Source organism: Phocoena sinus, chromosome 2 (assembly GCF_008692025.1).
Source record: "Phocoena sinus isolate mPhoSin1 chromosome 2, mPhoSin1.pri, whole genome shotgun sequence".
Taxonomy (NCBI): domain Eukaryota; kingdom Metazoa; phylum Chordata; class Mammalia; order Artiodactyla; family Phocoenidae; genus Phocoena; species Phocoena sinus.
In genome coordinates, this window is record NC_045764.1 from 14447291 (window position 1) to 14468625 (window position 21335).

At 38.0% G+C, this 21335-nt stretch overlaps 1 protein-coding gene across 2 annotated transcripts in view; it reads left to right on the plus strand.

The window, feature by feature from the left end:
* NEBL (nebulette) overlaps window positions 1-21335 on the plus strand; it is a 340919-nt gene that overhangs the window by 280247 nt on the left and 39337 nt on the right. The window contains exons 12-19 of one of the 2 annotated variants that reach the window (XM_032623435.1): window positions 1441-1548; window positions 4024-4134; window positions 7053-7163; window positions 9639-9749; window positions 14269-14379; window positions 14547-14657; window positions 17030-17134; window positions 18705-18797. The exons of the other annotated variant lie outside the window; for it this stretch is intronic. Of the exons in view, the coding sequence (XP_032479326.1) occupies window positions 1441-1548; window positions 4024-4134; window positions 7053-7163; window positions 9639-9749; window positions 14269-14379; window positions 14547-14657; window positions 17030-17134; window positions 18705-18797 (861 nt within the window). The remainder of the gene's footprint in view (window positions 1-1440; window positions 1549-4023; window positions 4135-7052; window positions 7164-9638; window positions 9750-14268; window positions 14380-14546; window positions 14658-17029; window positions 17135-18704; window positions 18798-21335) is intronic. 2 annotated transcript variants of the gene reach the window in all.

The window sequence follows — 21335 nt, forward strand, 5'->3', positions numbered from 1 at the left end:
AAAAGGAAAAACTATCTTACCAGTGTATTCTACATTAATGTTTCTTTCGACTATGAAATTCTATGTACTCTCTGAAAGAAATCTTTAAAAATATCGTTTTTCTTGCACACTTTAAAGTTGATAGCTTTTCTTTGGTTCTGAATTTCAATGGTTGCAAAAGATGTTATTTCCAGCATCTATTAAGATAAAATTTTACATCACGCTTTTAAATGTATCCCATGGAACATAAATTCCATAATGATGTGATATCCACCTTCATTTATTTAAAAAATATACAAACCAGCTTTCCTTTAAGGTTTGGAAATGTATGTGTTTTTCTCTTGTGTTCTTACTTTTATTTCGTTTTCCCCACAAAATTTTATCCTAACATAATGTGTTATTATACTTCACACACTCTCATCGATCATTCTATTATACTTCTCTAAAACAAAAGTATTCCTAAAAATAGGAATTTAAAAATTTGTTATATTTCCTGCCACCACAAAGTTCTAAGTTTTGAAAAGGTTCTTTTGGATTTAATTACCATTAAAATTATTATTATAATACAACTTAAGAACTAATTTCATAAGTAATTATTATACCTAAGGATTTTAATGAAAATACATTTCTGAATGAAATGAATCATGATCAAAACTTTTCTGTGAATTTAATTTAAAAAGGTATATTGCTAAAAAAGCCGACCACTCTGACAGCTTACAGAATATAATTCTAGTTTTTGTTTTCAGGAGATAGAAAATATTGATCGTTTTATAAACCGAAATTTATTGGTTTGTAACTGAAATTGGTTGTAACTGAAATAAATAATTCATGTTATTATAGTATTAAATAATGCTTAGTGAAACTGAAAGAAGTCACATAAAAGCTCTGTGTCTGTGTTTCACTCAGCGTCTACGGAAAAATTCAACAGTCCCAAAGAACGCTGTCTTTCCTTTGTCAGAAAGAGAGAATCACAGCTATGTTTTTCTTCTTGTTCATGATTTACTGCTAGGCATTCAGTTATCACGGGAATCTCTCTCTCTCTCTCTCTCTCTCTCTCTCTCTCTCTCTCTTTTCTCTCTCCTTTTTTCTCTGTCTCAGCCTCTCTGTCTCTTTGTCTTTCTCTCTATATATGTACCTATACCTGTGTGTATAACATGTGTGTATACATATGTAACCCCACGTAGATGATACATACCTATATATCCCAGCTGTCTAAATACTTATACAAGTCCTAGAACTACATTATTTAGTTCTAAATCATTTTTACCCCTTAAGGTTTTTCATATATTTCCTGTTTACTTTCATTGTATATCATTAACCACAGAGAACCCAGTCATCAACCTAAGTGGCCAGAAGAGTGTGATTTTAGAAGATAGGGTGATTGGTTTTGCACATATATTTATTTGACTTTGCTCTATTTGTGTGAGCTTTATGTGCCTTTTGTACTGTTTTTCAATGAAGGTTAAGTACAAAGAAGAGTATGAGAAAAATAAGGGGAAATCGATGCTTGAATTTGTTGAGACACCATCATATCAAGCTTCAAAGGAGGCTCAGAAGATGCAGAGTGAGGTGGGTCCCTTTGTTTTGTCATCAACTGTTTAATGCAAATTTGATGTTTTATCATTGAAAGGAACCAGTAGAGTGGTTCAGAATGTTTAGTGGGTCCAGAAGAAAGTACACTGCAGTGGTTGGCTGTTTCTGACATTAGGTGTAAATCAGCTTTAATGTTTAACTGTAGTTATACATTTATTATATGCTGTGGAATTAACTTACGTTGTGGACTGTGTGGGTCTTTCATTAATGTTGGCTTTCAATTTTTGCTATTCTGATTTCTGGTATTGTCACTCGGGGAGAATTATCCTTTGCAGAGGCTGAGACACGTTTTCCCTTAAATTATAGCCATTGGCTATTAGAATTTTAGGCTCAGCAATTATGTTTCTGCTCATCAGGGCTTGAGGAGAAAGAAATCTTCCAATGGAAAATATCTTTGAACCACATTTATACTATAAAGATTTATACTCTATAATTTATTCTGTATAAATTGGCAGATACATTTTATACTAGAAAAATAATATATCTAAAAATCTTAGACAAAGTTTGATGTGAAAGATGTCTTTAAATGCAGGACCAGTGAAGTAGATACAAGAGACGGTTCTTATTCCTAAGGGATAAGCTTGACCATGTGCTTCTTTAAGAGCCTCCCACAGGTAAAGCTAAGTATGCACTCAGGAAAAGCCACTAATGTTTTTGTTATAGCCTATAACTAAGCTTCTCTCACTTTCTTCTAATGCCAGATGTACATTTAGCCAGTGTGTTTTCTAGAAGAAATCTCTAAATCTGGCTTTGAAAAGTTCTTTGTCTTCTGTTCCACAAATAGAGCTCTCCTACAAAAAGCATACTTCAGTGTTTTTTTCTATTTTCTAGTCATATACTGGCGAGTTCAAGTCATCGTCAATCTTCCTTAGTGAGTTACTTCTGTCAAATAATTTTTTTTTGAGAGAAGGGCCTTTTGAAGTGAAAAATAAGAAATAGATAAATGTACATATATTTGTATTTCATTTTTTAGAGTCATTTTTGGCCTCAAAATGCCCTAGATTCAGCTTTATAATTATGATCTCAGTTAGTTCCACATAAAGAGGACCACTTCTCATCATTGTTCTTTGGTGTGTCTGTAGTTCCTTTAATTCAGTGTGTTTTCTTCTTAATTAGCTCTGTTAGTTTTTATAGAACATCTATTTCTCATGGCTATTCCTGAATTGTTTGTTAAATGGTAAATGGCCATGTGTAACTCAAATGTAGGGGAGGGGACAGTGTATTCTCTTATCCTCCCTCACAGTTTGGAGAATTTCTGTGCACAGTTACCTATCCCTGTAATAAGTACATAATGATCCTGGAAATAGCTTTTCATTTTGTATCAATAGGAATAAATTCATGCAGAATTTATTTATTTGTATGATCTTTGTGTTGCAATTTGAATAAAATATTGAGCTGGTAAAATCTGGACCCTTGTTTGTCTGATAAATATTTCACATGGATGGATATTTTTGTTATTTAGGGAGACTGTTTTTATAGTCATGAATCCTGGGTTTCCATTGATTTTCAAACGCCTAGCTCAAATGTAGAATTTAGAGCCTAATAACCAAAGGTGGCAATGTCAAAAAGGCAGATGGGGATATGGATTTAGGCCCTCCGCAATCTCCTTTCATTTCTTGTCGTGAACTGTTACCCAAAGAACAGTTTATCAGGTTCCAGATAAGATTCTCCTCACAGTGTAACTTGATTCATATCAACTCCATAGATGGTAGAGAAATATTCTCAATGCCAAAATTATTAAAGGAAAATCTCCAGCCTCCATTACATTTTAGAAATGGTTTTTTTTTTTTTCCTTGGCTGCGCCACGTGGCTTGCTTGCTGGGTCTTAGTTCCCGGATCAAGGATTGACGCCCCACCCCCCCCCCCCCCCCCCCCCCCCCCCCGCCCCCCCCCGCCCGCCCCCCCCCCCGCCCCCCCCCCCAGCCCTCGGCAATGAAATTGCCAAGTGTTAACCATTGAACCGCCAGGGAATTTCCAGAAATGGTCTTCCTTGAATTCACATAAGACTAACATTTAAGAGGGACGATGAGGACATAAACGTTCATTCTCCCTTGTTTGAGTGGATTTCCATGCCTCTAGATTTTCTTCCAGTGGGTGGATCCACTGTCTTTTGGGTGAACCAATCAGGTGATCCAGTCAAATAGCCAGTGGTATTGGTTCTCCTCCTGAAACGGGCTGATGTCAAACAGTAACAGAGTCTGAGATGTTAAGTAGCCCCTCTCAGAATGCTTTCCTAGAGGGAGCCGGTGTACTTGAAGAGCCTGCTTTTGTTTGGTAGAATTCTAAAATTTATGATAAAGTTGGAGTTATTTTTCCTGTAAATAAAATACTCAGAGGTGGTAGAATTATATATGAAAAACATAAATTTTGTTCCGGGAACCCTTGTTCTATTATCTTTTCAACAGTCACTAATATTTTCTAAATCTAAAATTGTATGGTCTTATCTAACAGAAAGTTTACAGAGAGGATTTTGAGAAGGAGATTAAAGGAAGGTCATCGATGGATTTAGACAAGACTCCAGAGTTTTTACATGTAAAGTACATCACCAGCCTTCTGAAGGAGGTATGATCCTACTATTGCTATACGATTCTACAAAAGACATTTAAAGAAATAACCCAGGAAATAGGTACTAAACAGTTCTCTACTAATTCTCTAATTCAGTGTTTGAGTTATTCATCCATTACTCTTTCCCTCACTTTGAGCTTTACTAATAGAGTTTTCCATTTTCATTAAAAACAGGTGTTAACATTTCCATTTAAAGATGAGGGAAGAAATTACCCAGATTTCCTGGAAAAACTTGAAAACTAGTTTGATTTTGTGTTTGGGTTGTAGCTTAGAAGCTCTATAAGTAGTTTCACAGCTTTATAGCAGTTAGTTTTTCAAAAAACTATTTTCAATATAGATGAGGCTAGCTTGATTCTCTCAAATTTAGTTATTGCAAAAACATGTATTAGAACCATTTTTTCCTGTGACCTCCCAGCACTGCGGCATTCTCATGACATTTGATATCAGAAATGAGGTGCTTATTGTGACAGTCTGGATAAATGGTACATTTATAAGTGGTTTTTGTTCTAAGTAGGGAGAAATAATATGTTTAGCACATAGAACATAGGAATTCTTGTCCATTTTTCATTTTATACTCAGCAGGACTTCCTCCCAAACCCCAAACTTAGTGGTACATTGTGGCTCACAGTGTATTAAATTTGTTGACTATTAAGGCCCTCAAATCTAACAATTAAAAATATCATGTTCACAGTTTAAAAGTTTTGCTTTGTTTCTTTTTTTTTTTTTTAAATGGTTGCTAAGTAACCTGGAGCTCTTTCAATTCCCTGTTTAAACAGATTCTCTTTACATTAAGAGAAAGCGTTAGAGAACTCCATGTCATCCGGAAGTTTGAACTGAAGAAACTATTCCTGAAAGAAATGTCTTAAACCAGTGAAATAAATTGGAGTATAATTACCTACACAGACATGAATCATCATGAACTTTTTTAATAAGCAAATGCCAACTGGCCTTTACCATTTAACTGCTTTTAGAAATTTAATGTGATTCACTGTTGTATATATGCCGGGCTGAAATAGGCATATAATTTATGGAAGAGAGTCCTTGCTACCCTACCTCTTCTCACTTCTAGATCCTATAAAAGCTTTTGAAGTTGAAGGGTGATCATGTGACACCTCCCTGCTATTATTGTCTTCCAGTTAAAAAATATGCACTATTTATATGAAGTTTTTAAAGGGGAATCTTTTTCTTATTTACATACAAATGACAATGTGAGATCTATTTTGAGAATCATAAATGACTTAAGAATTCCCTGGTGGTCCAATGGTTAGGACTCCATGCTTCCATTTCAGGCGGCCTGGGTTCTATCCCTAGTCAGGGAGCTAAGATCCCGCATGGTGTGGCCAAAAAAAAAAAAATGACTTTAATATACACGCCATTGCCAGTCTCTTTTATTTATCTTTTTGAGTGAATCTTATTTTAGACTTACTGATCTAGAATGTATGCATCCGTGTAGGAAAAAAGCCTAGAGACAATGATTAAAAATCTTTTGATTAAGTTATAGTGATGTCTAATTTTAGAAAGAGACTCAGTAACTTAATGAAATTCTGACTTCCCTTCGAAAGTGTGTGCATTTAGCTTTAAATTGTCTTCTCATTCTTTACTTTATGGTCTTTGCATTTCTGTTGCCATTTAAAGTATTCAAAGTATCGTTTTATACTTCATTTCATTTGATTTCCTCAATTGTCCTTGACACTGGTAGGACAAGTACTTTTATTTTCATTTTGTTCTGTGGAAATCAAGGTTCAGTTACTTCAAGTTCTCTTGAAGTTCACATGACCTAATAAGTGAAAGAACTCTGACTTTCATCCAGGTCATTTGACTCCAGAGCTCTTTCCAAAATTACATGCAGGTCATTACAATGTCTTGTAGGCTATTAGTTAAGCAGAGTACTGGCTAATTTAATTAAACTGGACAAAGAGAAAATAACATCAAATGAATCCTAGAATTAACTAGAACATGATTTCTTATCATTAAAGGAAGTCTCATCTTTCATCTGACAAGTTAGTCATAAAGGCAGCTTAGTTGAATTGGATTAAGATATATATTGTTTTCATAATTCAATTAGTAAGAAGACAAGAAATTCATTAGCACACACACAAAAAAACCCATGTTATATGTAAGGATTAGTAAAGACATTTGGATCTACTTAACATATATTTAAATGGGCAAAATTCAGACTATATATTATCAATCTGTAGGAAATTATTTGGTTTTACAAATCTTTGAATAAAACGGAAACTTTAAAAAAATTTTGGCCATATCAGTCCTTTTGATTTTGTAGTTTTTCATTCTTTTCCAATTATGTTCTTCTGATGATTCATATTTTATAGACAGCTTTCAAAGAAATATTTCAAATAATTAGTAAGAAACATACATTCCTAAGATCTTCCTCACCATTTAAAGGGAAGATGTCTTTTTAAAATATGGCACCAATATGGTACCAAAATATATGAGAGGAAAGGATGAAAGAAAAAAGACTGATAATATTGGAAGCCACTCAAGCATGATTAAAAAAGAAAATGAAGTATCTGTAGGAAATATAGAGCATGAATGCTCTGAAATCTGGTTCATTCCTTTCTAGAAATATTTTCTTTCTGTGGTCTCTGGAAAACATGTAAAACAGTATATAGTAAGGTAGATAGCTAGTGGGAAGCAGCCACATGGCACAGGGATATCGGCTCGGTGCTTTGTGACCGCCTGGAGGGGTGGGATAGGGAGGGTGGGAGGGAGGGAGACGCAAGAGGGAAGAGATATAGGAACATATGTATATGTATAACTGATTCACTTTGTTATTAAAGCAGAAACTAACACACCATTGTAAAGCAATTATACCCCAATAAAGATGTTAAAAAAAAAACAATATATAAATTAGAGTTTCCTAGTAAATTTCAAGCAGTAATATTCTTGTCTCATAGAAGGAATATAAAAAAGATTTGGAAAATGAAATAAAAGGGAAAGGAATGGAACTTAATTCAGAAGTACTTGATATTCAGAGAGCAAAACGTGCATCTGAAATGGCTAGTGAGGTGAGTACATTTATTTAACAATTGAGAATGTATGAATTTTCAGCTGATCTCGTTGTCTGTAAATCTTTCTCAGAGATTTTACAGTTGACCCTTGAACAACATGGGTTTGAACGGTACAGGTCCCCTTATATGTATTTTTCAATTGTAAATTCTACAGTACTCCACGGTCCGTGGTTGGTTGCATCTGTGGATGCTGAGGAACCTTGGATGTGGAGAGCCGATGACAAGTAGTAGGTGGATTGATCCTCTTGTTGTTTAAGGGTCAACTGTATACAGTATAAATGTTCCACAGCTTTTATGTGTAAGATGATTATAAGCAGCTATGACCTAATTGTCTTTTCCCAATCAATGAATTAAAAAAAACGATGCTCACCATCTCCTATGTGGTGTGAGACAAATGACCATTTCCTCATTTTAGAGAAAATTCTATATAATTAACCAAAATAATTTAATAAGGTTTAACTTCATCTTTTAAACAAGTGAAAGGCATATTAGGAAGGTGTGTTATCATGGTCTGTCAGTAACTGTAGTTTAAAAGTTCCCATGCTGGGGCTTCACGGGTGGCGCAGTGGTTGGGAGTCTGCCTGCCGATGCAGGGGACACGGGTTCGTGCCCTGGTCCGGGAGGATCCCATGTGCCGCGGAGCGGCTGGGCCCGTGAGCCATGGCCGCTGGGCCTGCGCGTCCGGAGCCTGTGCTCCGCAACGGGAGAGGCTGCAACAGCGAGAGGCCCGCGTACCGCAAAAAAAAAAAAAAAAAGTTCCCATGCTGTCCTGCCCATAAACAAAATGACTGTCCTAGTCCTTGCCTAGCTACTTAAGTGAGTCCACTTAAACCTCTGTATAAAATGATAGTGGCCATTACTTACTGTACATGAAATTTATAAGAATGAAGTGCCTCTGAAGTGCTTTAAATCCTTTAATCCTTGTATTATGTCATTACTTTAATAGTAAATATTGGCACTGGGCTTTGAGGAGAATCTGGCTGACTTTAGCAGTGAAAAAATTTGAAGCTTTATCCCCGTATGTTAATAAACAGTGGCGATGATGGTGGTGGTGATGATGGTGATGACCCTGTTAGGTTGCAAATGATAGAAACCCAACTCAAACAGGGTTAAGCAACAAAGAAACTTTGTTTTGGTTGAAGAACAGAGAAATCCGAAGATCAGGTTTCCTTCAGGTTGGAATTCGAATGATGTCTCTCTTCCTTCATCCCTCAGTTCTGTTATCTTCACAGTTGCTTCATTTGTGAGAGGCTGCTTCTATGTGATGGCCCCCCTTCACGACAGGATAACTCATGTCTGTGGCCGCTAATCCCAGTAGGAAGTGAGCATCTGTTTCTTTAAAATAGGATTAAGGTCTAAGGATTGAATCTCATTGGGTCACCTTCTGTCCTGTGCCCACACTTGACCCAATCAAGTCTGGAGTCAGTTAACTTTCTAGGTAGTTTAATGATGTTTTAAATATAAAATATTCTAAATTGATATGTGTTTTTAAAGATTTATGTTTGTCTTTGGCTAGTGTTCTTTACGTAAATTAAAAGAAACATTAAAAGCATTTTAATGGAATTAAAAGTATATGTGGGTAGTAGGAAATCAGCTCACCCAAAGTTTATCGATTGAGAGGGGTTAGAGGTAATTCCTCAAGAGAAAATTGTAGAACTTTTTGCCAGAAGAGGGAGGAATAGATGCTGTTCGGGCAGAAACAGCAGCTGTCTGCCACGATGTCTTTGGCTAATATTGTCATTACACTTACCCGCGTTAGTAATTTTCTACAAATTCTTCTGTTGTGGTGACATATCCAGTGACATTCAGAGTCAGATCTTGTAAATCACTTGTCAGTAATACTTGGAAAAGTTGTTTTAAACTCTCAATGGCAGAGTTCAGCCAGTGAAAGTTGAATGGCAACACGGTAGCAGGAGCAGCAAAAACCCAGGTCTTCGCATGTGGGTATAGGAGTAAAAGACCAGAAGAAGCTGTCAGTTACTGAGCGCCCGCTCTGTGCTGGGCACTAGGCTACATGCTGTCTCACTGACCCTCCCAGTGATCCTGCATGGAGGAATTATTATCCCCAATTGCAGATGAGTAAACCAGAAATGTGAAGAAAGATTTCCAACATCACACACACAGCCAAGAGTGCTCTGACCTCAAAATCAGTCTTCTTTCTAAAATATCAACTCATTTAAACTTGCCTCTGTCCTTCAGGCCTCAAGACAATTGTCAGTGAAGATTCTCACCTGGCAATAGCCTTTTTATAATAAAAATCTTCAGAGTGTACATATACTCTTCTTCAGTGAGAATAGTGAATATAGTTCTAAGCAGTTCCGAAAATTTAGTTCTAGGCGGTCATTCATAGTTCAAAGTAAACTATGTTTTCTTTTTTAAAAAAATACATTTAGCCATTTTTGGTATCATTGAATACAGATGTATGTTTGTCCCCTGAGTGTCTGAGTGTTGTAAAACGTTGCTTTCTTACAGAAAGAATACAAGAAAGATCTGGAATCAAAAATTAAAGGGAAGGGAATGCGAGTTGGCACCGACACCCTTGGAATTCAGCATGCCAGAAGAGCTTCTGAGATCGCTAGCGAGGTTAGTAAAGTGAGTGATGCAGACCTTGAGACTCGCACAAATCATAATAACAAACCGATTGGTACATGACATTTCCCAAAGCGTTCTGTGACTAGTTTAACAGTTTGGAATGGAAACCATCTGCAGTCATCATGCTTACTGGGAAAATTTACAGTTTCTGCTTTGCTCATTAACTTCAAGTATATCAAAGAAAACTTGGGGAAAGGCATTTTAGTAGAACACACACACAGACACACACACAGACACACACACACCTGCTCACTTTATTCCGTAATACAAATTTCATGTTAATTTTAAACTATGATAAATATTTTCATACCGTTTTTTCTTGAAGGATGGATCGTGTGCTACTTGGCATATCTGCGTTTCCAACTTGGTGAGCAGAACTTGAAAATCACACATCGAGACTATAACATGGCAATCATGCCATCTCTGTGTGCTTTGGTTGCATGTTCTCAAAATATCCTCTGTTGACCTCATCAACACGTCTGAAATTTCTGTAGGGTCAGCAATTTGGGGTTGAGGTTCATTCATCTAATGCCGTTTTCTTCTTCATGTAACACATGAACAACAGGATATTAATTTAGAAGTTTTGTCTTAGATGCTATGACATGATAGATACAAGATAAGAAAGTTGTAGCAGTCAGAAGGAAATGTGTATTTTTCGAAGGAAATACCCCAGAATCAGTTCCACATCTCTTGAATTCCCCCAGAAATTTTGAAGATGTAACAGGGCCACTGGAGCAGAGAGTATTTGGGAAGAGATGACTTAGAAGAAGAATACATAAAGAGAAAGTTGGGGTACAGGTTAAGGGGTGCAGCTCACTTACCTCAAGGCTGGCTAGGGCGAGGCTTCAGTGGGGTTACTGGGAGAGCTACGATGTGACAAGTGCAGTTAGGAAGAGCTGGCTTAGGACTGAGTCCCACCCAGGAAATCTGGAGGTTGAGAGGTAGCTGATTAACTGCTGGGGGAGTTACTGCTGTGTTGGGATCTGCTTCCATCCCCAGGGTTAGGTACTGGCCAGGGGAATGGAATAGCCATAACTGACTTAGTCAAAGAAACTAGGGATGCCAGAGAATTCTTGACCAATAGGGATTCCATTTAGAAATGGTGGGGGTGGGTGGGAGGATGCATGCTGAACAGGCACTTGAAAACCTTCTTTGACTCTGCCCTTAATTCTGTCATCCCCCTGAGAGACAGCCGTTGTTATGAATTTGCTGTAGAGCCTTCCAGGTCCATTTTTATTTGTATATAGGTAACTATACACTTGTGCACACAGAGACTTAAAAAAACCTTAAATAAATACCATGTACTTTGTGCTTGCTTTTCTCACTAAATATTATGGACCCTTTTCCATGTTACTTCACATAGTTCTACTTCATTCTTACAGAAAAATTGTGTTTTATAACGTGGATGTGAATATGCAGCCATCTACATCTAATGTCCCATAGGCATTACCACATGTAAATGACGTTTAAATGCATTGTAACAGGGACTCAACATTACACGCCGAAAACCCTTAATTTTTCCCTGGGTCTGCTTCCCTCTTCCACCCTCTTCTTAGCAAATGGTGTCAGTGAAATCCCAGAAGTCACTTTGATTTCTCTTGTCAGCAAGTTTCATTGACTCCAGCCCCATAATGACTTCCTAGATCCATCTACTCTCCCCCACCCTCATCCAAGCTACCATCTCTATCACCTGGACCATTACAGTAGCTTCCTAACCAGAATTTTGCTTCCATCACTGACCTCTCAGTACCCATTCTCTACCCAGTAGCCAGAACAATCCTGGAAGAATTAAGTTATGTGATTCCTCCCACTGAAAACTCTCCAGTGGCTTCCAGTCATGGGCAGCATGGGCGCCATACTCCTTCCCCTGCTTTTCGCATGGTTGGTTCTGTCTCGTGCTCTCTCTTGTCATTCATTTCTTAGATTTATTAGTACTTTCTTGTGGTGGCCTCCGTGAGCTTCTGAGTAGCTAACTACCCAGTAACTATCAAATCACTACTTAGCAATTTTCTGCTATTTCTGTTATTATGAGGAGAGTGTGACATCCAGTATTAGTTAAGGTCCTGGATTGGTGTGTGGGAGTGGGGTGGGGAATTTGGAGCTGTAGAAGAGTTTTTCCAAATCACCCTCATGGGGCTGAGACTTGAAGCCAAAATAAAGCACACTTCCTCTGGAGGAAAGAATGTGGGAAGAATAGAAATTTTGCATTTCACACTTTTACCTAAGAACCTTCTGTGACGTATGCCTTTTGTGAGAAGTTGGAACGTTGCATCTTTCCTTAGTCTGTGGTGATACATTACTTTATTCAGCCATATGCTGGTTTAGCTTTCTCTGAGTATCTTGGGACTGTACACAGTTGACACTTGAACCACACGGGGGGTTAACCCACATATAATTTATGGTCTCCCCTATGTATCTGTGGTTCCTCTGCACCCACTGATTGATCCAACCACAGACCAGGTAGTACTGTCGTATTTACTATTGAAAACTATCCACGTATAAGTGAACCTGCGCAGTTCAAACCCATGTTGTTCAAGGCTCAGACTTACTAGGAAAATGGTGCATTTTTGTTATTGAGAGCCTATGGGAAAACAGGCCTAGGGGAGTCAGCTGTACTGTGGCTACAGGTAGCTTAAACCAATTTTGCTGAGGCTATTACCTTTGTAATCCGGAGGTCTCATTTGCATGTAATTATAACCATGTCCCAGTTTGCCCAAATGACAGACTCTCAGATCCTTTTCAACCAGACTGAGGGACTTTGCTATAGCTCAATGTTTGTTTTTTCAGGTAAAGTCGATGTGCTATATTATTACACAAATGATGTCTAATATTCAAACCTTCCTGTACCTGTGGGCTTGACCATGTGACTTTCTTTAGCCACTGGGTCATTAACACATTTGACTCAGGCTCTAAAAGCATGTGTGCATTGGGACTTGCTTGGAACCTAGATGTCATGTTTTTCTTTTAAGTTTTCGGGTATTTTATTATGCATCAATATTAACTGATGTGATTAGCGTCCTATGTAGTCTATTTATGTGCTTTTGAATGCTTTTAGATTTGAAAGTTCATATCGGAAAATTAGATGACATATTTCTACCATGAGACTTTGGTGGCAAAATCTATGATCAGTACCTTAGTTTCTACATATATTGCCCTTCAAATGAGGTGTTTTGCTTTTGGACCTAAAGAGGCTTGCTAAAAACAGAGCTTTTTACAGACATAGTAATAATTGAATATTATTAGTTTGAAAGTTAAACATTAGTACTTGAACTTTCATTCGAAAAGTGAAACTGAGACTGTAAGTCAGTGAAAATAGGCAGATTTATGGGTAGTAGATGGGGAAAAATATAGTATTTCTCTGAGATTGAGATTTTTGTTTATGACTTCTCTAAATTTAGAACACCACAAATAAGCAAAGCAAAATTTACTTTAGAGCAGGGAGTCACAAATCTAGAGTATGTCAACATAATAGAAAATAACTGTTTTTGAAAGAATTTAATAGGAGATAATCAATAGTTTTTTTTTCTTTTAATATAATTTTCATTGACGAAAAACAGACATACAGAAAAATGTACAATTATAAGAGTACAGCTTGCTGAATTTTATAATCAGTTTTAGAATGTGACAAGAGTGTCTTAAGACAGTTGTGCCTGTGTAATTATGACATTTTATTATAAGTAACAGGTAATCCAACTCAAGCTGGCTCAAAAAAGCAGATAACTTATTGTTCTTGTAACCAAACAGTAGAGGAGTTCTTGGGAGTGGCTTGATCTAGGACTCAAACAGTGTGATTCCGTTTCATTTTCTATCTTTCTGTTCTCAGGCAGGCTTTTTTCTCCTGTTTGCAAAGAGACATCTGGCAGATCCTAGGGCTACAGACTTCTCCATTCATGTCCAGAAGGAAAGAGAAAGTCTCTTGATACCTTGTGTGGAAAAAGAAATGTACCTATCCTTGAACCGATCATGAAGGGCCAGGGGTGGGCTATAACGATTTACTTAAGCCCAGTGGGGCCCTTGGATGGCGGCCAGTCTCAGCCAAGCTGGGGGTTTAGAACAGAAAGCAGTGAGTTGCCCAGTGGCAAATCAAGGAGCTAATGAAGGAAAAAGAGGAGTGGGATTCCAGGGAAGCAACCAGCAGTTATTCACTACAGAACAAGACCTGACAATTTTATACTCACATTTTATTGATATTCATCAACTGAGTTATATATTAACCAATAATTTATCAATTTTACCATATTAAAATATAAAACATTTTCCTTCAGCTCACTCTGTTTTCTTTTTCAAGTCAGGTTAGTAAAGAAAACCTCCTGATTCCTTGTGAATACATCACTCCAAGTTGTGTTCTTGCCACAAATTAAAAATCTTTGTTGTTTCCTAGAAATAAAAGACATAAAGGTCCGACTTATTTCTAAAAGCCATGATCTTGATGTCAAAAATGACATCGAGTTTTTCAACACAGATTTTCAAATTATTGTAAAGCCCTAATTGCAGGTTTTATTTTCTGCAGAAAGATTATAAAAGAGATCTGGAGACTGAAATTAGAGGGAAAGGCATGCAGGTGAGCACAGGTACCCTCGATATCCAGAGAGCTAAGAAAGCATCTGAAATGGCCAGCCAGGTAAGAAACTAATGGCACACGAAGTTTAAAATAAACATATCGAATTGTATACAGGAAAAGTATAAGTGGTGTTTCCAGATGTGTGGCATTGAGATTCAAGCACATAAATATCTACATTGCTATGGAAGGCCATGCAAACCTCTGAAGATTGTTTTCTGTTCTTTTAGAAAGAATATAAGAAAGACTTAGAAAATGAAATTAAAGGGAAAGGAATGCAAGTGAGCATGGATATCCCGGATATGCTTCGAGCCAAGAGGGCATCTGAAATCTATAGCCAGGTTGGTAGAGAATGAAGATGTATTCTAATACCCAGTCACCTTGTGCTGTGTGTGTCTCTGTGATTGGTGTCTTTTTGAGGGCTTTCTATTCAAAGTCAATGTACTCTATTATAAAGGAACCATTGACCAAACCTGATTACCTCATTAATGAAAGGGACAACTGCTGTAGATTCAGTTCAACAGACATTATTGAGCGTCAGAGTGCCCGTGTTGGGGCCCTCTGTTTTGGGTCCAAGGGCATTTTGACCTTTTTAATTTCCATTTTTTGACTCTATTGTGAACTTGGCTCTAATGCTTATACTACAGAAAAAAATTACAAACAATTTGTCTTTTATCCATTTCGTCATGAATGTTTTAATTAAAATAATCAACTTCAACTGAAACTGAGTGAATAAAACTGTACTAGGTGAAATTGAATATTAACTAAAATTTAATGGAAGAGCTAAGTTTTCTTGATAAAATTTAATTTGCCAGGTATACACGTAACATATCCTCTAGAAAACTGGATGTGAGAGAAATAATGACCACAAAAGAAAGTTTATTGGAAGAAGAAAGTTAATCAGATAAAACCTAATTTGGGCAAAAATATTCATTAGTGAATAATTTCTTTGTTATAAAATTTGTTACAAAAAGAATGAATCCTAATGGAAAAATAGTAAAGGGAATGAAAAAAATAAAATGGTTAAAGAAAAATGATGAAGGGATTGGATTTGGTTAATGGGGTTTGTGTTGAAATAATTTTTAACCGAATTTGACCAAATTTGTCAAAATTCTGGTTGACATGAGCAAAGAGTGTAAACATTCACTGGTTCAAAATGAGAGTGTTACAGAACTCAGCTTCGGCGGCTTGTCACTCAAGAATCCAGGACTGGGCTTCCCTGGTGGCGCAGTGGTTGGGAGTCCGCCTGCCGATGCAGGGGACACGGGTTCGTGCCCCGCTCTGGGAAGATCCCACATGCAGCGGAGCGGCTGGGCCCGTGAGCCGTGGCCGCTGAGCCTGCGCGTCCGGAGCCTGTGCTCCGCAGCGGGAGGGGCCACAACAGTGAGAGGCCCGCGTACCGCAAAAAAAAAAAAAAAAAAAAAAAAAAGAGTAAAAGCTTCCCATAGGAAGTGATGCCTGAGCTGTTGGAATTCCTGCTTTAACTTAACAATGTTGGTTTTTTGAGTATGATGAGGGTACATCTGATTTAAGGAATTTTAGTTATTTGGGATACAATGGAATACTTAAAACGGTGTAATGATGCTGTGGTGCATTTCAACATGCACAGGAATTACCTTTCCTAACAGGCATCCGTTTGCCATGCAGTTACCTTCCCTGACTTTGGAGCCAGAGTGCCTGGGTTTAAATCCTGGTTCTGACACTTCTTAGCTAATCCCTAAATTTCCCCATCTGTAAGAGTGGATAATAATAGTATCTGCTTGTGGGGTTAATTAAATGAGTTAATGTGTGTTAAGTATTTAGGACAATACCTAATACTATGTAAACGCTGGCACTAGTAGAAGGTATGGCCCAGTATGTATCAGAGCTCAGAGTACATTTTTTTTTTTTTTAAGACGTTGGGGGTAGGAGTTTATTAATTAATTTATTTATTTTTGCTGTGTTTGGTCTTCGTTTCTGTGCGAGGGCTTTCTCTAGTTGTGGCAAGCGGGGTCCACTCTTCATCGCGGTGCACGGGCCTCTCACTATCGCGGCCTCTCTTGCTGCAGAGCACAGGCTCCAGACGCGCAGGCTCAGTAGTTGTGGCTCACGGGCCTAGTTGCTCCGTGGCATGTGGGATCCTCCCAGACCAGGGCATGAACCCGTGTCCCCTGCATCAGCAGGCAGATTCTCCACCACTGCGCCACCAGGGAAGCCCTCAGAGTACATTTAGTAGAAAGAAAATTGAGGTTTCAGTCTCCACTACAAAATACTAGTACCTTTCTCTTAATCAAAGGTCTTTATCTGAAGTAGGAAGCAAAGCATAAATCCAGGAGCATGAAAACAAGTAAGCAAAGAGAGTCAGGTTACCGGTAGGAGTTATAAGGGCTACTTTGAACAGGAACCGGGACTGCTCCTGAGAGAGTAGGTTCTGGGCTTAGGAATGCTATTAAGGTCAAGCCCTCCCAGGGCGTTTGAATAGTCTGGGTTGGGAGCCATTGCCTGAGTGGAGGTGAATGTGCTTTCCTAGACTGTTTGCCTACTCTGTTTGCATATGCTTTTATTTTTACTATTGCATAAGCACATCAACAACTGCTTTGAATCCTAAGATATAATTTAGAGCCAGGTGGTATATAATAGAGTTGGAAAAAGTAATACCATTTTCTTTGTCTCTGTCTCTCTTGTACATGCGCACACAGAGTTTCAGATTCACATTCACTCTTTATGATTTTAGAAAAAGTATAAAGATGAGGCAGAGAAGATGCTTTCTAGCTATTCTACTGTGGCAGATACTCCTGAAATCCATAGAGTTAAGACAACTCAACAAAACATTAGTGCGGTGAGTAGTCATTATTTCTTTTCAGTTGCCACCTTGAAATTATGTTTTGTAAGGAGGGCCTTTTTCCCTCATTGTCTGATTTTTGGCTGCATTGCTAGAATTTTCTGTCAAATGTATATCTTTCCTTCTTTAAAATAATAAGAATACCAAATGTTCTTATAACTTATAATTTATCGTGGTTATTGTAAATTACAAATTCATATCTCCTTCTTTGGTACAGGCAACTGCTATTTTTAACTGAATTTTAAAATTTCACTCAAGAAAGAGATCTTAATCTTCCACACAGATTTTACTTTGAAGATGAAAATAGTCATATGAAGTGATTTCCTTCCTGGTCATTGATTATTTACATTGATAATATACTTAGAGGTTTACCAGTTTGTAACCAGTTCCTAAACTTTCATATTTTTGTTCTGAGGCATAGGAATTTTGTCAGCACCATTCATTAAGATATTGGGCTTATGTTTAAGGGATATATAAACTTGAATTCTAAAATAAAAATTGATGGTACAGCTAATATTTTAATGTAGAATGAACTCATTTAGTAGTTAGGCAAATGTGTTATTAAAAATATAAATCCTATTATTTCTGAAGATTTCTGGAATATTTTCTACTTCTAGTAAATTGGCAAGCTCTTAACCCTCCAGGTGTGCTGCTCAGGTACCTTTAGGGTCTTCACAGGCAGGCGGTGCTGAGAAATGGAGAAATCTTGCTGGAGGAGTCGATGAGGGAGTAGGGCAGCGTGGCTCTTATCTCCTGTGATTCCACGGTCTCCCAGATTTCTAGCTTTTGCAGGGGAACATCTCTCATGTCCTGCTCTCCTGACCCCCACTGGTCCTGGTGATTCCAGGGCCCCCCTCTCCCCACCCCGACTCACACACACTCACGGGACCTGCGGGTTAACAAATACCAAGAGAGGGAGTTGTTCTGTCCTCGTATGACTTCCTTATACTTATTCTATTTTTCTGTAGGACGCTTTGTTTTTTCTTTTGCTTTGTGTTTGAAAGGGGTGGGTATTGGTAGGGATGGAGAGACATGGGAAGGTCTAAGGAATAAGTGGAAAGATAAGGAAAATAGGCTGACTTAGTGTTAATGTTGAAGATAGAGCTAATGTTTTCTTTGAAGAGAACGAGAGCATCTTTGCTCTCGTTTGGAGAATAGCAGTTGCTTAAAACTTCATGCTGGTTTTGAATTAAATGATAACTGCTTAGTGAGCTTTTTTAATATGTCCTTTGATTTTTCTCAAATACACATGTGATATGTATTTGTATTTGAGAAGGAAACTCTAGTTTGCTGATTTATATTCTTAGAGCAAGCCTTGTAAGTTACCAAGCATACCCTAGAACAGGTAGTAGAGGTTTACTGTAATATTGTGGAATACAAAACCAAAGTTTTGCATTTATTCTCATAATGGATTATTTAATTGATTAACGTGACATTGGTTCTCATAAATAGAAGCTGTATTCACGTTACTTTAAAATCTGAGAAATTTTCTTTTTCAAGAATCAGATCTCTAGGACTTGAATTCTAATAAGCTTATAGTTATCCTTTTCCTTCTCTTATAATAAAGGTACTTTATAAGAAAGAAGTAGGAGCTGGCACAGCAGTAAAAGATACTCCAGAGATTGAGCGAGTGAAGAAAAATCAGCAGAATATTAGTTCAGTAAGTTCTCTATAGCATTTTTTTTAATATAAATTTATTTATTTATTTTTATTTTTGGCTGTATTGGGTCATTGTTGCTGTGCGCTGGCTTTTTCTACGTTGCGGTGAGCAGGGGCTACTCTTCAATGCGGTGCACGGGCTTCTCATTGTGGTGGCTTCTCTTGTTGCGGAGCATGGGCTCTAGGTGCGCAGGCTTCAGTAGTTGTGGCATGGGAGCTCGTAGTTGTGCTTGCGGGCTCTTGAGTGCAGGCTTCAGTAGTTGTGGCGCACGGGCTTAGTTGCTCCGCGGCATGTGGGCTTCCCGGACCAGGGCTCGAACCCGTGTCCCTTGCATTGGCAGGCAGATTCTTAACCACTGCGCCACCATGGAAGCCCCCAGTTCTCTATAGCATTAATCATCCTTTCCAAAAGCAAACATAAGCTAGATAAATGTTTTTGGTTCTTTACTAAACTGGCTGCCTTTTTTTCTTCACTTTGTTGAAGGACTGTTTCATCAAATATCAAAGGTCTAACTTTCAGAAGGAAACTGTAGCCTTGTTCCCCTTGAACCTAAAGCAGTATTTCATCTTGATATATCATAGGGCATAAGAGATAGATCACTTTAATAGTACAGTAATGAAATCTAGGATTAGATTTCACCCTTTTGAACAGAATTTTAAGTGTATTAAATTTTTCAGAGAAAGGATAAATTTCAATACCTTTCCACAACTTGGAGGAAAGAAATTTTACCCTGACAGAATGATTAAAGGCCCTAGAACATTCATTTGGTGGCTTAAGAGAAGGTTTCAAAGAGGCCCCATTCGCCTTCTGCTTCTTCCAATTTCTAGCAAAGGAAAGCACACACCTTCACTATAATTTTGTAAAATAAATTACCTGCTTCCCCACCCCCAGTTCCCTTTGAGCTTGGGGGAAGGGTAGAGGAGGTGTTTAATGTTATGGATTAAAAACTTCTTCATTCAGTGCTTGACATTTACAATGGATAATTGCTATCCTTACCAATAGGCATATTTGGTAAGAGTTGTTATACAGTCATTCCTTAGTATCCATGGGCGTTGGTTCCAGGAGCCCCACCAGCCCACACTCACACACACTCATACACATTCATACCAAAATCTGCAGATGCTCAACTGCCTTACTGTTGGCCCTCCATATCCACGGTTTCACACTGAGCAAGCGAAGGGCCTACTGTATTTAGCTTCTTGCTGAGGAACTCAGTAGGGTTATTTCCTCGCTTGCCCTTGCCTGACCTTTCTCTTCACCTTCACCCTAGAGGCAGAGTTTTCTTGAAGTCATCCAAGTAGAACTGCCTTGATTAAACTCCTCTGTCAGGAACTCTGACGGTTACCTGGCATCTTAGAATATGTGTGCACTGGCATTTGTGGAGACAGAGTAGGAGAGGCAAGGTAATGCTGTGGTAAACAGACTTCAAAATGAACTTACAAAAAATCTGCAGAATCCTAGTGCACTAAAATCCCTGTAGCATGGATGAAACTGTGCACGAAAACCCCTGTAGCATGAATGAAGCTGTGCACGAAAACCCCTGTAGCATGAATGAAGCTATCTCCTGAGGAAAGCATAAGGAGGAGGACCTGACGGTGAGGATTCCGATCCGCCACGGCGAGAGCCTGTGTCAGGCAACGCTAGAGTCTGGTGGAGAAATTCGTTCGGCTGAGAAATGTAAAACGGTTGTTTCCTTCACTGCCAAATGATAATATTTGAAATGTACCCATCAGTGTACTGGTGTATATAATGTTATAAACGTTCTGTACTGTGCAGTTCTATTGCCTCCAGTGAAATGACTGGTTGGAGTCGTATGAAAAACAAAAATGTTCATCTTTAATCATGTTTAGCTTCTCACCCGAGGAAAATCACAGAAAGTAGTACAGTCTATCATTTCGTCTCCCAGCATCCCACTGCCCCTTGTAGCAAACAATAGTAGTTCTGTATCTCTATGAGGTTGGGCCCTAAACTCCTGCTTAGTATTCAAATGGAAAGTTGCCCTTTCAAGGTTAGCTAGATCTGTCAAACCAAGGTAGGACTCTTTAACATTTAAAGATCTCGACATTTTCCACCTCCAGAGTAAAAGTCTTTGGGCTATTAGCTTTCTCTGTTAAGAACTACTTTTGAATCTTAGTTAGAGCTAGTCTGTCTCAATGTACTCTCCATTTAACTATTCTGGATCTGGCCTAATATTGACGTTGTTACTCATATCTCACATTAAATGTACAGATGCTAAGATATAGATGATCGCAAAAATATTTAGGTATCGTTTCTTTATGACTGTCAGTGTGGATTTCAGCTTTAATCATTTTAAACATTACCAAATGATTTCTAAAAGATGTTTTATGTAGATTTAAGTCTTGGCTAAATGTCAACATGTGCCTCTTAAGTCTAGCCCATGTTTCCGTACATATGAGTGTGTCCTTTTTCTCGAATCCAATCTTCCATGAATTTTACACATATTAAAATACCACCTGATATGATAGCATCACTAATCATTTCGTAAATTTAAAGAGCTTGTCCCAGGCATAACTGTGT